At 36.9% G+C, this 17,709-nt stretch overlaps 1 protein-coding gene across 8 annotated transcripts in view; it reads left to right on the plus strand.

Annotated features, from left to right (window-relative positions):
- The window catches only part of CDC42BPA (CDC42 binding protein kinase alpha), a 191,502-nt gene that overhangs the window by 59,691 nt on the left and 114,102 nt on the right, over window positions 1-17,709 (plus strand). For all 8 annotated transcript variants that reach the window (XM_074817748.1, XM_074817752.1, XM_074817751.1 and 5 more), the window contains exons 3-5: window positions 3,842-3,933; window positions 10,112-10,195; window positions 14,753-14,848. In XM_074817748.1, the coding sequence (XP_074673849.1) occupies window positions 3,842-3,933; window positions 10,112-10,195; window positions 14,753-14,848 (272 nt within the window). The remainder of the gene's footprint in view (window positions 1-3,841; window positions 3,934-10,111; window positions 10,196-14,752; window positions 14,849-17,709) is intronic.

Here is a 17,709-nt window from a genome sequence, read left to right on the forward strand (position 1 = left end):
ATGACGGGTTCACCTCGTTTGAAAAAACAGCTCAGCTTACTATTTTAGGACATTGGTTCCCCTGAGGGTGAATTGGGTGATTGGTTTTTCTTGCCATGTGTAATTGATTGAATAAGTGCGAGAAGTCTTGCCAAGTGGGTGGTGGTGCAGTTTTCCCAGGCAGTAGCCTCCTCTGTAGACTGTATGACTTGTCATTTTGTGGCTGCAGAGAACATCGTGGCAAATTTGCAAGTTTTATACAATGAACTTTGGTTCCTGCTGAGCTGAAAAACCAGGAGGAGCCAGGGGACATGCTGCCCACACTTACCCTCTGGTTTGGAGGAGGCAGAATTTGATTTGGCAGAGCAAGCTGCTGGTCCCTGGTGTGTATCACACATGGCTAGCAACCTTGAAAAGGGATGTCTGTTTGGAAAAATCAGCTATCCCTCTGTGTATTTCTGTAGGTTGAATGAAGTACCAAAGGAAATGCCCATACAGCCTTTTGCTCTCAAAAAGCTGCAAAAACAGTGTATCCCTCTGGAATCAACGATCAAGGAAACTGCAGCTCCTTCGGAAAAAGAGGGTGTTTTCTGTTAACTTCATGATGATCCTGTTAGGGGGATGGGGATGTAAACAGGAGAGGGCTGTGTACCTGTATGTCTTAAAACAGCTGTGTTGCAGGGACCCCATTGAGCACGTTCATTTTGAAAACCGTTCCCTGACCTTAGAGTTTGCTGTCTCCATAACAGCTCGTATGACATTGCCAAAGTAGTTGCAAGAAGTCTGCCTGTTAACCTCATAGTCTGGAAAGCTGGATGTATGAAACGGCTGTCTGAAGATATGCCTTCCAAGACCCTTGGCCAGGCCAAGTTTTCTGTACTTAAGATTGCTGTTGCCACAAGAACAGCAGATGTTTGCACAGCAGACAAACAACGTTGATGATAAAGCAAATTGACCTTTTTTGGAACAAGCTATTTGGAGCACATTCCTAGGGCATTTTTTTTTTTTTTCATTCTTTTCTTGGACTGTATCTTTCTTCATAAAACTGCTTGGCTATACATTGACATGTTTGTTGCTAGAGAAGATGAAAAAATTTAAAGAGAAGGATTTACAAACTTTTCCACTAACACTGATACTACAAATCATTAGACCTAATCCAAACCTATTTTTGTCGGCTGTATTTTATTGAAGTAGTTATAATGATGTTTATTTTTCCAGTGTCCCTATGGGAACCCTGGAAGATTCCAAAATGTAATAATTAAAGAATGACAGGCCTTTCCTTACAATATAAAGTGAGGAAGAGTTTTGTGGTTTAAACAGCTATGCTGTTGCTTGTTAACAAGATATTTTGCCTTGTACTCTAGCCAGGCCTATAATGGTCAAAAAATGTTGAAGTCGAGAGCTACACGTTTGTTTTCAATCAGTTGTTTTTCAAGTTAAAAGGCTTTAATTGCTTCTTTTAATTTGTTCAGTAGTATTTGTCAGTAGCATTAATATTTGTATTAGATCACTTGGTACAGTACAGCTGAGGCTATGCCAATAAGGCAGTACATTTTGTTGGTACTTATTTTTTCTATTGCAAGACCTTTCTTTTAAGTATAAAAGATTAATTGAAAGTTTGGAGAATCTGATAATTTGAGTAATTACTTCTGTTTACATTTAAAATACTTTAAAAATATAATATTAAACCCTTATTTTAATTGTATAATTAAATATTTTGAATAAAATGGTTATAAATTTCAAGTAATAATATTATTAATGTAAAAATCTCACTGTTGTCTGACTGCATCTTTACTATTTGGACCTAAACCCTAGGGTTTTTAATCATAAGCTTATGTTCCTGTAGTTATAAAAAATAACAAATGTAACTCCTAGTAGAGAATTGATTCCTGGCATCTGAGGAATTTTAGAAAAAATGACTAAGTTCAGACTTTGGAACCTCTGAGATTTTAAAACGATTTCATCCATTGTACCACTTATATTAGTGGAGGTGTGCTGTATTGCTTAACAACAGGGTTTTTCAGATGTGATTTACAGTGCTAATTTAAGGACTAGGATAAAGAAGTTCTTTAGGTACTGAAAAGACAGGTGACGTGTCTTGACTCAGTTTATAACATTACTTTACTCAATAGTAGGCAGGCTTTTGGACAGAGATGTTTGTAGTGTCTTGAAGGGGTGTGTGTTAATATCAAAATTCTAAATTGAATGATGGGTTATCTGCATCAGTATTAGGGTTTGGATTTTTTTTGCAGGATTAGTTCATAACATTAGAAAGACAAAATACTGAATTCTAGGAGAGCCCAAATCACGTTTCTTACATGTGTCTGGATATAATTTGGGTTGTTTTGTAGGGTCATCTGCTTTTGGAGCTTTTGAAAAGCAATTCCCATTTCTATTCAGAAACATTATTCTGAACAAATTGTTCTGCAGTATGATGCCTTTTACAACTCTACACTGCAAATAAAGCTGTACTAATTCCATCAGCCTCTGTATAGATAGAAGTGGACATAGATAGTCCCTGTACCATGAAAGCATAAGCTAAAAAGGTTTTTGTGGGCCATGTAAAATGGCTACCTTAAGATATGCTTTTTTGTATCTGTCTTGATCCAAGTATGTGATGTTCAGTGCCTTCAGTGCCAGTTACAAAAATACTGTCCCTGTTTTATAGATGTGAAACTCTGGGTGAAGTATCTGAAGCTGCTGGTTTAGGATCATTGAGAAAGACTGCCTTTGAGCCAGAAATTGAACTTAACATTTTCTGAGACCCGTTCCAGTCCTGTGTATACTGGGTTTTACAACCATCTTTTATGGACAACTTTTATGAACAATACTTACTGAAGCTTCTGTTTTAGTAATAGAGTTCATTAGTGTAAAGTATAAAACATGATTTTAAAAATAATTATTTTAAAAATAATTTTTCCTTCTTAAATTATTTAAAGTTTGGCATTTTTTTTCTTTTTTACCAAAGGTTGTGTTATGTGGTTTTTGAGGTAGAGTTATCAGTAACTTGGATGTTTTGCGTGCAGAGGGCATGTATTAATGAACCAGAACTCCTTAGTTGTAGTGATAACTGCAGCTGAAAGAAGGGAACAGTTCTCCTGATACTGTTGCATTGCAAAGAACACTAGGGTTAGCTACCTGGCTGGAATACTATACCTTGTTTTGCTTACTGCTTTCAAAGATATTATAAAAGAGGGGGAAAAAGAAGAGGGAAATGAAGGTTAAGTTTATATACGTGGGGTTTTTCCACTGAATGTGTTAATAATGTCTTGAGTACAACTGTTCTCATTTCCAGAAGCCAAGAATTGACTATTAAGTGTCCCCGTCTTGAAAAAATGATCTCCAAAAATATTGCATGATACATCATTTAGGCCAGTATTGCCCTTCCAGTTATCAGCATTTTAATTTTTCATTGAATACAATATTGTTTTGCTGTTTGGCAGAGGAATTAATATTGTCCAAAGTGAACTCCTCATTATATTATACTTTGCTTTTGCAACCAGAGTTAACAACATATAGCACAGATGCAGTGGATATCTATGATCTCTTAAAAGGCTATAGAAAAATGGCTTGACTGTTATTTTTATTTTGAATTTAAAAAATAGCAAAAACAAGCTTACTTCATAAACTTTTTCTCACAGCAGTTTTGGCTTAGTTCTTACTGGTCATTATTTCTAGCTTTAAACTTCACTATATATTACATTAGGGAATATAGGTATATAAGCAAAACAGTCTCTTTTCAGGGCTCTGATTACATCTATTTTATGTTACTGTTACCTTGTTGCTTGGTTTTTTGGTTTTGGTGTGGTGTGTCTTTGTTTTGTTTTGCTTTTTAAATGATTGGTATTTTCCTTTGTTTCAGCCAAACCTTTTACATCTAAAGTGAAACAGATGCGACTACATAAAGAAGATTTTGAAATCCTGAAGGTCATTGGTCGAGGAGCCTTTGGGGAGGTATGTATGAGAAGGAGGTGGAAGGAAGGGTTTGAATAACATTTTTGCAAATCTGCAGCAGTGAGGAGAGACAGTTAATAGCAATATACTGATGTAGAGGTTTTTACATTATTTAGGCATAATGGATATTGTAGGTCCACCCGATGTTTGATGCAAGTACATTTTGATTTATACATTCTTTGACAGCTCTTTTTAATAAAGCCTTTTAGATTTTGAGGGAAGGCAAATTCACATGGATTAAAACACCATGTTTCAACTGCCTGATGATAAATCATTTGCTTGACTGTAATTATTTCATGTCAGCAGGTGGAGGACAGTGAGTTACTGATGGTATAAAGATCTAGCCATTTCTAATCATCCTAATAACTAAATAGTCTGAAAGTAGTTTTCAGCAACTTAAATTGCCAAACATTCTGAGAACACATTCTATTCCTGTCACTTTGTTTCCTATTTTTAATGAATGTTTGAATATTTTTCCTGTATTTCTTTTGAAGAGTTTATCAATTGTTAGTTTCTTTTCCAGTTGTCACCTACTCCTATCGAGCTATACTATGTTTTGCTGCTTCTGATTAAGCCATCTTTTGTTTGAAGTTATCAAACAAGGCTGTTGATCACTAGGTTTTACACTAGGATGCCACATTATATAGGTTGAGGAAACTTGAATAAATAAATATTAGCTTTCTTCCCCTTCTTAATTATATTAGATGCAGGTGCTTTTTTCTTCTTGCAGGACACTATGTATGTAGAAAGATCAACCTAATGTATAACAGTGCCTTGAATTTTTGATAGACAAATATACTACAGAAGGGGATAATATGTAAAGCTTCTGCAGAGGGTACTCCGTGCTGCCTGAACTGAAACCTAAGTATGAGAAAAAGATTTTCTAAGCAACGTCTTCATTGCTTTTGGAACTGGAAATGTTTTTTTTTTCCAGTTCTCTTTAGTTTGAGAGCATCTCTAGAGGCTCTGTGGCATATGATGGAGAAGAGTTGGATTTAGGTTCACTTACATGTTTGCATCATGTATGAAAATTAGTCCTTACTGGTCTGCAGAATAGACTTCTATGAGGAACAGAAATTTTTGTGGTTGTGTATGTCACTACGTACTCTGATATCTACATGCAAATATCGTCATTGGGCAACTGTAAAAATAATAATAAAAGAGTAGTATTTATTTAGCTACTTTATCACTTTTGGTTGGTTTTGCGTCATCTGGAGTAATTGTTCTTTATAAAGGAGGCTGAAGGCTGAAGTTACTTGTGGATAATTTATCTTTAGTCTGAACCTCTGCCACAAAGAGAATGTTGCATTCTCTGTTTTGATGTAAAGGCTTCTGCTTAAAACATCAGCTTTTTTCAGTGCTGCCATAGTAGTTGCAGCTGAGCTCATGTACAGATTGTATAAGATATAAGAAAAATCACTGATGTCGCTGCTTTCCTGGCAGAAGAATCATATGTGAAACTTCCTTACATTGTGTTTCTAAGAGAAGCCATTTTTGTCTGCTAAAGCAGCATCAAACTCCACAGCAGCTAAACCACAAAAAAACTGTAGTTCCTTCTCAGGAAGCTTCTTTGTGGTGAATCATCCCATGAATAGTGAGAGTGTAACTTTCCCCATCCTCTTCTGGGGACAGCCTGTGTAATTGGTTAGATCTCTTCTTTTAGGAACAGTGGTTCCTTTCTAGTTCCTTATCTGAGAAAGATAGCATGACTCTACTTAATTGTCAAAATCTTCAGTAAGGGGAAAACTGAAGTTCTGCCAGTGAAGGTGTTTGATTTTGTGTGTTCTTAAAGTAGGACTTACTAAATATTTGCAAGGATATATGTTAAATTTTCTTACTAGCTTAAAGAAGACAACTTTCAAGTCCTACACGGACATTTGTCTAAGAAAACAAGTTCTGTATGATATTACCAATTATCCTTTAAAATAACCAATAAATATCCAAACAAGGCTGAAAAAAGGACCACCAAATTCTGCTGCTACTTACGCCACCAAAACCTATAGTAATATTAAATTGCAAAATTCTTGTATGATTCGGTAGACTACAGCAGTTTACTGAGACAGATTAAGAAATCTGGAAGAATGTATTTTCTTTCCAGCAAACTATAAATGCTCTAGGTTACTGGGAGGAGTAATTTTTGTCTCCTGAATCAACATAATTCTGAAATTCTGTAGACTACAAAGTTAGTGCAAGTTTTCTTTGGCATGGTCTCAGACTTGTTCTTATTTTGATTTTACGCTACTCAATTTCTTCAATTTGCATAGTCAAGAAATATTTCCCTTTTTGTTTTTACAAGTTTGATGTAGACAAAAAGTATTTTAAACTAGTTATTGCTTATAACTGTAAGAGTTCATTGTTCCTAGTTTTCTTTTTCCCCTACCCTGCTTGCTGTCAGTCTAAGAATGCTTCCTTTTTGTCAAATTAATGACGTGCCCCTTCCCTCTGCATGCATACATTTACTTATTTAAAATTTTAGGTAAAAGAGAGTGATGTCTTTAGAAAACACAGATGTTTTGCTTGGAGGAGGAAAATTATCTTTGTAAAATTAATAAGGTGGGCATCATGTGTTTCATTGTGCTGGCTTCGGGCAACATGGTTTGAAAAACTTAACTCTAAACAAGAAGACTTTAAACTTGGGAGTTGAAGAATGCTGCTAGGAAAGGTGAAGCATCTGGACAGCAGCTCTTGGTGTCTCTCAGCAGTATAGAAGTGCACCTTATTGAAGGTTCTAGAAAAGAAAGTTCAGTGCTTGCTTATGGAAGCAAATATTATGTTGTTATGTTGTTGATATTTTGAAGATGATGAATTGTGTAGCTCTAAGAACTAGTTAGTTACTCCTAAGTTTTGGCATCCAGTTAAGAACAGTAGCATTCCCTCTTCCTCTTTCTGGAGAGCAGCCTACTCTCGATGAACAAGAAAACCAATGCTGAGTCTTTATTTTTCTTATTTTTCTTTTTTTTAAATTTCATTTTTAATAGCTTCTGTTTTAACTTTTTTCGGTGTAAGGCTGTTACTTTTTAAGCAAAGGAAATGTGCAGACATGTACCGTAGAGACAAGTAGCCGAGTTTGGGGCAGAAGGTGTCTGACAGCATGCCAGACTGTACTGCTGTTTGTGGGAAATACGGAAAGCTCTTGGAAGAATGGGGAAAAAGAAAACTATCTGACTAAACCACGATGTTTACATCAGCACATACCAATCATTTTTTGTTGGGCTGCTCACAGGAAAATATAAATTTAAAAAAACCCTACACTTAAAAGTCCAGTTTTAAGAAACTCCAGTAGCAAGACATTTCAGGATAACTAGATGGGAATGACTGCCCTTCCTTCTGTCCTGACAGTTTCACTGGGGAAGGGAGAAGATAAAAACAGCACTCTGTGTATTTGGGCCTTTGTGTACACAGTATGTACCTTTGTGTGTGTGTATGTAAACGCTGCTTGGGTCTGTAATCATGTTTCAGAATTTTTTGTTACAATTAGAAGCTGCATCAGACTGCTCATTGCTCAAGTGTCAGGTTTTTCTTTCACAGTCCCGAAATAAGCATTTTAGAATTTACTTTCATAAAGCGTGGAGACAGCCCCCAAAAGATGCTGTGATTGCAGAAAAAATTATGTTTGTGATCTTTTTTTTGTGTGTGTGGTGGTTATTGATATGGAATATCATTAATGCCTTGCACAGACTAAAAGGCTGCTTCTGACTAATTGTAAACACAGCTGGTAAACATGAGTCTATTTTTGTTCTTTAGTCACTATTCAATACTATTACACATTCACAGAAGGTACCAAGCCCTTGATCTTGTAATTGAAGGCCTATGCTCCAGCTGTTAACCAAAGGCAGTGCTGTAGCTCTTTTGGTTGTGTCCAAGTGAATGCTGGATAGGAGACGACAAATTTAGGCAGCTGTACAATTAGCATATGTCTTTCAATAACCAAGTCTTTTGCAGAATAACACAACCTTTACTGAGCGTGCTACAGGCAAGAAATGAAATCCTGAAGTTGGACCTGAAATACATGTATTTCATCTTATGCCTCTGGCTGCCCATACTACAATGGTTAATGGTGGGGAAAAGGTTATTTTTCACACTGGGCAGCAGCAGCAGTCTAGTCAGCTCTAGGACCAACCTTTTAATTTTTCCCTACAACAGTTGCAAAACTCATAAAGGTCTTTAGGGCAGAATTACATTGTTGCTTCATACCACAGACTGCATCATGCAGGGGGGCTGGGGTGTGAGGTGTGCGTGTCCCTGTCACCCTAGACATGAGATAGTTTGAACGCTGACTAGTTTCAACATTAAGGATTTCTCCTCCTGCCATTTCTCATTAGAAATCAGTACAGATATCAGAGTTTCAAGCTACTTTTAGCTAGTAAAGTAAAAGGAGAATCAAGATTCAAATCCACATTGTGGGTTATATATCACTGCAGAGGATTCATCTTTCCCTCTTAAAGAAAATTGTGATACTCAGACTTGGGGACCATGCACAGAAGAGTAGACGTTCTTTATGAATTAAAATTAGATTACAATCTAAAGTAATAATTTGGTTTTGTGTTTCAAATCTGAAAGTACCTTGAGGGATCCCAAGCCTGGACTTGAATCTCAATTTTTATGCATGAAGTAACCTTTAAAAATTTCAGTTCATAAACTAGTTTAAACAAGCAAATGTATTACCTTTCTGTTTTCTCTTCTTTTTTTATCTCCCCACCACTTCCACTGCCCTGCGACCCCAGAAGGCAGCAGTGGCAAGAGCAGGGCTGATAATCTGCTGCTGCACATATGGGAAGTGACAGCTGCTTCGTCTATTAATCTATAGCTAAGCAAGAGGTACACTTTTAGATATGCTTTAGTTTAGACATCTGAGTATTGCAGTCCTCCAACCTGCGCTTTTGCCATGTTCATGAAGCTGCTGCAGCTGATGACACATTTGAAGATGGTTGAAAGAGGTTTGCATGACACTTTCTTCAAACTGTCTGATCCTGTATTTTCTTCTCTCTTATCACTGTCTTCACACATAGCTGGTTTACTGATTATGAAAGAGGTGGAAGGAATGTAGGATTCAAATTTAGTATTTTTTCTGTCACTGGCCTGCAGGATGAAGATGATGATAATCTGTGTGACAACATGTTGGTTTGTAACCAGATGCACACAGAAACAAACTTGTATCTGTTTAAGCCTTAAGATTTATTTGAAAAGAAAGAGTCAGAATGGGATAGTTGGAGAATGGTTGTTAAAATCTTTTGATTATTGAACTTTTATGTAGTTGGGATGGTAATGTAGTGGTCTGGTCTAGCTCTGAGTCTGTGACAGATTCATGGCTGTTTTGGGTAAGACACTGAGCTTTCCATACCCAGGGAAGCCTGAACTGTGAAAACATGTTTGTGTAGACTTCTTCTCTCCCTCTTTCCAAAAAATATTCCATGTTAGCTTTTATTATAGCTAAACAAAACTGTAATCTCAGAAAAGGACTGTGTTGGTTGGCTTTGTTAATTTATTTTTATATAGGCCTATGGTATCTAATGTTTCAGAAGCAATGAGAGGGAAGAGGGGGCTTGTGTTTCCTAAGTTTTACTTCTCTAGAATATGTGGATTTCACTGTTCCCCTGCCACTGACAACAGACATAACTCACTGAACTACAGGTGGAAAAATGTGAAGTAATACTTCACTGTATTTTTGAAGAAAGTCTAATGCATTATTTGAAATGAGGATGGAAGTTGTTTTATGAGAAACCCACAGTCTAATTTGTGTCTAAAACCTAAAAGATATTGTTTATTTTACTTCAGAAACTCCTACATTGTTGTCTTTTCTTGGCACTTCTGTAATTTAAATTAGCGTGTAGGTTTGAAGTCCAGGAACATAAAGTATACAGCCAATGATAGCGTCATAATAGTATGATAAAACAAGAAGCGTGATGGTGAGAAATACCATTGTTCATCTGCAGTCACCTAGAAAAAAACAGTGCATTATGAAAGCTTAAAATGGACTTGGAACATTTGCAGAATAAATATCCTGTACTGTTGTGATGTTACTCTTTCTTGATGGCAATGGTATGGTATTGTATGGATAGTAAAGCTAATTGTCCAGAACACTGAAGAAAAAAGCTCCAGAACTGCAAGGTTTCATAAAAATGAAAACAATATGCATTTTCGTGTTTTAGCTTACTTATCTTTCATTTATCTTTTCTAGGTTGCAGTAGTAAAACTGAAGAATGCAGATAAGGTTTTTGCCATGAAGATACTTAATAAGTGGGAGATGCTGAAGAGAGCTGAAGTAAGATTACAGTAGTGTTTTCCATAATCATGCACCCTCTTACTCTGCTGAATTGTTACTTCTGTTTTCACAAGACTCTGTGTAGGGAGGGATTGAGGAGGTGCTTCACTCCTTACTGACAGTATGAATTTAATATTAAAATAAGCTTGAAGCAGTTCATCAGAACATGGCATGGAATCTTGACTTAGATGGGGCTGGGTGTTTTAGACATTATAATTTTTCTGTAATTGCCCAAGAATTACCAGCTATACAAGCAATCTTTTAATGAATTTATTTCCGTTAGGAATGTAGTCTTTAGCAAGTGTTTTCCATGGTGAAAGGTAATTACTGAGCTGTAACTCACCAAGCTTATTCATTTATCAGTAGTTAGAACTTAGTCAAGGTCCAATTCGTAGATTAAAAATCAGAAAGATAAAAGTTTCAAATTAATTTGAGTTCATGTTTCATAAAAATGTTCAACTGCAAAAATTTGTGATGAAAGGCTCCTTGTTAAAGCTTGAGTCCATTCTGTGTTCTGAAAAAGCTGGAACATCTCTCTCACCAGCCCTGCTTTGCCTTGGGTTCCTGTTTTCCTTATACAACTCCACTCTTCATAAAATCCTCAATACATTTCCCTGCATTCCTGTGGAAGGAAACTTATAAAATGCAGGCTATGCCTGAAAACTTGTGTTATAACTTTAAACAGAGCATCTATCTAACTTGTTGAATTGCTTTGAAATTCTTCATATATGCATACTAAAAAGAAACTGTCCGAAAAATAGATTCATAAAAATGTAACTCGGTGACTTACACATACAACGTTGCTTTAGCCATTGGGTTTTCTTCAGTTTGGACAGTGCAAGCACTATCTTAGTGTCTCTCCCAACTTGTCTGATCAAATTACCTCTAGCCTCAGTTTTTGTTTGAGACTCCTACTTTGCTACTCTCAGACTACCTTGCTGTTCAATTGCTTTCAAGTTTATTCTGATTTCTGCATTTATGCTTTAATGACATCTTGTTAGGAAATGAGATCAATGGGAAACCATCACACTTCTAAAAAAATAAAAATGTATCCAGACAAATTAAAGCCAATTTCTGATGTGTGCACATCGTGTCTCTTTTAATGAAAATGTTACCACAATAAGAGATATAAAGGGCATGCAGATTGTGGTTAGACGTACATGGTGTGTTTCCTCTTTATCCAGAAATTATTCAGATACTGAGTAATCTGGTGTTAGTCTAGGTACAAAGAGGTATTTCTCCCCATGACAGATGTCATTACTGTAAGTTTTATTATTTCAGTGAAAAAGAAAAGACCAGAAATAAAGTTCCACTCTATTTTTAAATGTACCCTTTTAAAGTCAGTTTAAAAGCTATTTCTTTCCATTAAAATACAGTTATAAATAGGTTTGAAAGATTCTTCTCTATGCAAGGTATTAAAAATACTCTTCCCATGGGTCCAGCTGAATTTCTGAAAGTCTGAACCATTAGCCTAAAAAGAATTACAGCTATGTTTTTCCATGTATTTGTAACCTATGGGTATACAGTGAAAACAGAACCATCTGGAGTGAAAATGCATTAGAAAGCATGACCTTGAACAACTGTAACCTGTCATTTTTAAATGTTCATGAATGCATCTCACTACTGCTAGGGAAAATAACCCATTTTGGCTCTGTGAGCAATGTGCTGCACTAGCACTGAAATACACAGGAAGATCACACAGTCCAGAATTGCAAGACAAGCATGTAGGTAGGTGTATATGTAAATGGCAGAAATAAGTTGTTCATATATCCCTATATGAACTCTGTGGGAAGTGGGAATTATTTGTAAAAGCAGAAGGGACTATGTACTCATGAGGCTTGCGAATGCCAGGTTAAGGTTGATGACTGCAAGCTTTGAGAGTAATTGTGTGCAAAAACTTTGTTACAATGAAATTATACAAGTTGCGAGGTTAGCGTTCTCTTTCCTATTATAAAGAGCATAAGTTTTCCAAATACTTGCCACTGTTGAAAACTCTGAGATGGGATGTAGGACTGGGGACATTAGTGATACAAGGAGTACCTGAAAGTGTGTGACAGCTTGATGTTACACTCCCAGACCTGTTACCCTGAGTGTTGACAATCACTCACAGTTATATGTGTGCCACGGTGGTGCCAGATGAAGCTCCGGAGAGACCAGGACAAATACTGTGCAGCATGGAAGCAGTCAGCACTCCTAGGAGGTGCTAACTCTGAGCTCTGAGGTCATGAGCACCAAATAGCCGAGCAGCTGGAATTCTTTGCTGGTTGAAGGCCCCGGTAACAGTACAGATATAACTGAGTTGGCTTTGCTGTGACAGAGAGCTGCATCAGATGACCTCTGGAGGTCTCTGCCAACAATTCAAGGAGGCTATGCTTAGGGAAGATGAATTGTAATGTTGAAATAATGAAAGGCACAAAAAAAGGCTTCATTTAAAAACATAATTGAGCTATGTTACAATAATTACAAGAACCACTGCTACCATCTTTTCCATTTTTTTTTTCCCATAAATTAATATAAAGCCCATGAACCACTTAGACTTTTTGGCTGTTGCTGTCTCAGCTGTGATCTATTGTGGTAATAGTGGTTGCAGTCAGCTTTAGGCACGCTGCCAGAGGTGGGTGTCTAGAGTGCTCAAGGAATGCACGGCCTTTTGTTAAATCATGGCAAAACCAAGTGGAATTATATAAACTCTCTAGTAACTAATCCTGTGGATTGTGTCATTAACAAGTAGAGAAACTACGTGTCATTTATCCTTGTAAAAACAAGAGTTCATAGTATCTCTCTCTGAAATATGTCAAGAGTTTACAAACAAAGGAAAAAAATCAAGCTGAAGCATAGAGCAGCTATTCTTCCTTCTGAAGATCATCCTTTCTCCTTCTCCCAACAGCAAGTCCATTTTTTATTTAATAAATTTGAGGGTATTTCTTTAAAGTATGTTTTGTTATTTTCTCAGATTTCACTGATTTATCTCATGCATTGTGCTATGATTAAAGTATACCATCTTTCTTTTTCCTGGTCTGCATTATTCTTACTCAGTCTATTCACCAAAACAAGACTTGGAGACTTGGTGTGGTTTATTTGCTTGGAGGAGGGAGTTATCTGCTCTGTTTTTATTGCATGTATTCTTGTGCATAGTTCAATCTCAAATGATATTTTGCTTTTCATTCTTCACTCTCCAAATCTCACAGCCAACAATAACCATGACAGAGTTCTGGTATTTGCCTATTGTTTTTGGAAATGAAATTGAAAAAGTGAGGGGGAAAAAAAAAGAAAAAAGAAAAGGCTTGGATTTCCTTTAAATTTAGCTGTCTCCTAAGATGGAAGAGGCAGAGCATGTTTCAAACTGATGAAACATCTTTGTGAAGTAGCAAAGTGTGATGGAAGAGATTATGGTCTATGTTTTTCTCTAACTCTCCATCTGCCTTTTAAATAGAGCCCATAAAATTATTATTCTTTCTTTTACACTATCTTTTAGAGCTTTTCTGAACAAAATTGTGTGTTGGCTTTGCTATTTGGTACCTCTTATTTTCTCATGATATTCACTTCAGAACTCTGTCCCTTCAAAAAGTTTATCATATTTCTTTGCTGTAGTTCCTTTTTGGCTTCTCCTCTGTTTGGTCATTTTCCTCTGTCATTCTGCAAAACTGCTTTTGCTGAGGTATTTTGTTCACTTCTTGGGGCAGGTTGCAAGACCTCCACTGATTTAACGGCCTTGCTGCTTTCCAGTTGGTTATTTTCTTCACATTAAATCTTCTTTTGTTTCATATGAACGTGTGTTCTCCTTCTTCTGTTAGGTATTCCTTAGCATTTCTTGACAGTTCTTGTCCTCTTCTGTTCCACTTGCTGTGAAGGCACCTTTTGCCACCTGTGTTTCTTTCCAGTATATTGAGGGGATGTCCTCCTGGATGTCTTATCAACAGCTTATATCTGGCAAGAGCAATATTCAGTTCTGTCCTACTTTTTCTGAGCAAAAAGTGGGGAGAAAACCCCAACTGGTTAATGATTATCAGATTAGGACTACATGGAAGTTATTGGCAGCTACTTTCAAATGAAAAGAAGAACGTTGCTTATATGAAAATTCAAGTGTAAAGCTAACAGCATCATGAGATACAACAATGACACAAGATTCCAAATTCTAGTTCTTTAACTCCTGTTGCAGTTATAATTATATAATGCCATTATTGATTGTTTTCTTCCATTTTATATTGCAGTTCTGTCATTATTGATGCTTTATTTCAATATCTATACGTACAAAAAAGATAAGATTTTGACCTGGGATTTTTTGACAATAGGAAGCAGCAGCTTGTTTCTCCCTTTGCATCACTTAACAATACAGAGAACTACAACTGTTTAAATTTGAAGAAGATGAACTTTTTTGATGCCTAGTTTTTCTAGATTTGGGTATGTCTGGAGACTGTAGTAAATGACTTTTTAACTGAGGGGCAGTTTAGATTACACACACACACACACACACCCCCCCCAATGCTAAAACATAGTCAACTTGCAGAATGTTTATATATTTCACTTAAAGCCTGTAATTATTTTTCTCCCCTTCAGACAGCCTGTTTTCGAGAAGAGAGAGACGTGTTAGTGAATGGAGATAACCAGTGGATCACAACATTACATTATGCATTCCAGGACGAAAACTATTTAGTGAGTGTTGCTTTTATGTATATATAGATGGAAATGCAGATTCTTAGTTGTGATCTGAGACAGAAGTATAGTTTCTTTATTTGTTAATTTTGTGTTCTGGACCGCAGACCGTGAGGATCTGTGATTTTGTGTGTGAGATTCTGAAGGGTGGAGAGTGGTCAGAAACTGTCAGAGTTTTGCTATAAATATCTCAGGAATGCAGTGTTGTTCTCTAAACCACTTTGCATTTGTTGATAAATGTTGGTCTTTCTGCATCTTCTTTCTTATAATTCATCACTCCAGTTTAATTGAATTCATAAAAAGTGCACTTACATAAATTTTCTATTTAATGTTAATTTTTGTGATTAACATTGCTGATTACTGGTTTACACTTAGAAATAGGGAGTAGCCCTGTTTTGGAACAACAGTTCATTTTGATTTGTCTTTGGTTTTTTGAGGACTTAAACCCACTAAGATGTCATAAAGCAATAAAATGTTCTTGCAGAATGGAAGAATACAACTAAATGTTCATAAATAAGAGTTGGAAGCTCTAATTGTAGATGAAAGTGTTTCTTTAATATTTAATGTTATTTAGTTTACAAGTGTTTTGAAAGACTTGCAAAAAGAAGCTACTATGGGGGAAAAGTGCCAATTTTCTATGAAATCTTTCCCACTTAAAATGTGTTTCGATTGTGATACACTTTTGATAATATTTATGTCTGAAAAAGTAAACAACTACGCATTGACAGATTTTGCTTATTCGGGTTTTATTGCACTGTGCTTTGGATTCTATATTATTAATAAGTTCTAATGTTTTCTTAAAAAACCACTATGCAGTCTTCATCTTTTTTTTTCCCTCAGTGTGTCCAATAAAGGAGAGCTATGCATGGAGTACTTGCAGAATTGCAATGCTTTTTGCCATTATATTGCTTTCTGTTCTGTCAGCTCAGATACTTGGAGGCTTTGGTGGAGTTTATATAGAAACAGGGCTCTGCATTTGTGAATCTGACTGTTGGCTTAAATACCTCCCAGCCAGCTTCGTTCTTTGTTAATGTGGACAGTAAAAATAATCTCATGTTTTATGTAATTGTGATCTTACTATTAACAGTATTTCAAAGAAAATGTTATATATTCCACAACAGCCCACTAGAATTTGTTTTAATCTTGCCAGTTTCCTTATTTCACTAAGCACAGAGCAGCTTCTGTTTTTTATCTTTGATAGTCTGCTAACTGGAGCTAGTTTTGCAGCCTGCTGGGGAAAAGATCAGTAATGCTGTTTTTCCTCATTTTAGTGTGAATGTACCACTAGTTCTATATGCTTTTTAGTAAAATAAAATATAACAGAAGTGGCCTTTAAAAAAAAAAAATAAATCTGTGTAGATTGAGCAGTAGATGTTTACCTTGACTTTGGTAATGCCTTTGACACTGTCTGCTGTACATCATCATAGATAAGCTGACAAAGTATGCATTAAAGAAGCAACAGTGAGGTGGCTTGAAAACTGTCTGAACTGCTAGGCCCAGGGGTGATCAGTGACACAAAGCCCAGCTGGAGGCCAGTCAGTGGTGGTGTACCCCAGGGCTCAATACTGGGGCTGACATCTTCATTAACGACCTGGGCAATGGGATGGAGTGCCCCCTCAGCAAGTTCACAGATGATGAAAAGCAGGGAGAAGTGGCTGATATGCCAGATGGCTGTGCCATCATTCGGAGTGGACCTCGACAGACTGGAGAACTGCGCAGAGAGAAGTCTCATGAAGTTCAATAAAGGGAAATGCAGTGCCCTGCATGTTGGGTTGGAATAAAACAAACTCAGTACATTCTGGGGGCCAAGTGGCTGGAAAGCAGCTTTGCTTGAGGTCCTGGTGGATAACAAGCTGACCATAAGCCAGCAATACACCCTCTCCGCAAAAAAAGGCCAAGAGTTTTCTGGGCCAGCTGGTCAGTGGAGGTCCTTCCTCTCTGCTCAGCCCCGGTGCAGCTGCATCTGAAATATTGTTCTGGGCTCTGCAGAGCAAAAGTGAGGTGGAGCTACTGAAGCAAGTCCCATGCAAGGCCAGAAACATGATTAAGGTACTGCAACATCTGTCATGTAAGGAAAGGCTGAGAGAGCTGGGATTTTTCAGCCCATATAAGGGAAGGGTTTTGGGGGTTATCATTAATGTGTATAAATACCTGACAGGAAAGAATGAGGACAAGGGAACCAGATTCCTCTCAGTAGTGCCTGGTGACAGGACAGGAGACAATGGACACAAACTGGAACACATGGAACACAAGAAAACACTTTTTTACTGTGAGGGTGGTCAAACACTGGAACATGTTACCTGTAAGAGTTGTGGAGTCTCCATCCTTAGAGATACTCAGAACCCAACTGGACAAAGTCCCCTCATCAGCCTCCTCTAGGTGACCCTACTTGAGTAGATGAGTTTGGGGTAGATGATCTCAAGAGGTCTCTTCGAACCTAAATGAGTCTGTCGTTTAAAATTACATGCCCATGTTAAACTTCCGCTAGTTACTAGCAGTTACTGTCCTTAAATCTGTGCTTCCTCTTTCTCTTGGAAGTATTTTGAGAAGTATTTAAGACTTGAATAGATCTGGATGATTGTGTGAATTTTTAGAAAGTATGTTTAAAGCTTTTTTTTTTTAAAAAAAGCTGGGTTTTTTTAAGGACACGTATCATTGACGTTGGATGGGATGCTATGCATTGACTAAATTGTTTTATTAAAAATTTAGTTGTTAAACATAGCTTTGATTCCTATGCATGTGTTTAACTTCCAATTCACAACCTAATACTGTGAGTTACAGTTTTAAGTGTTGGCATGTTTGAGGAGTTGAAGATTTCCTTGTCATTAGGCTACTGTGTTGCTCTTGCAGAATGGGAGGTG

The sequence above is a fragment of the Strix aluco genome, chromosome 3 (assembly GCF_031877795.1).
Source record: "Strix aluco isolate bStrAlu1 chromosome 3, bStrAlu1.hap1, whole genome shotgun sequence".
Lineage (NCBI taxonomy): Eukaryota > Metazoa > Chordata > Aves > Strigiformes > Strigidae > Strix > Strix aluco.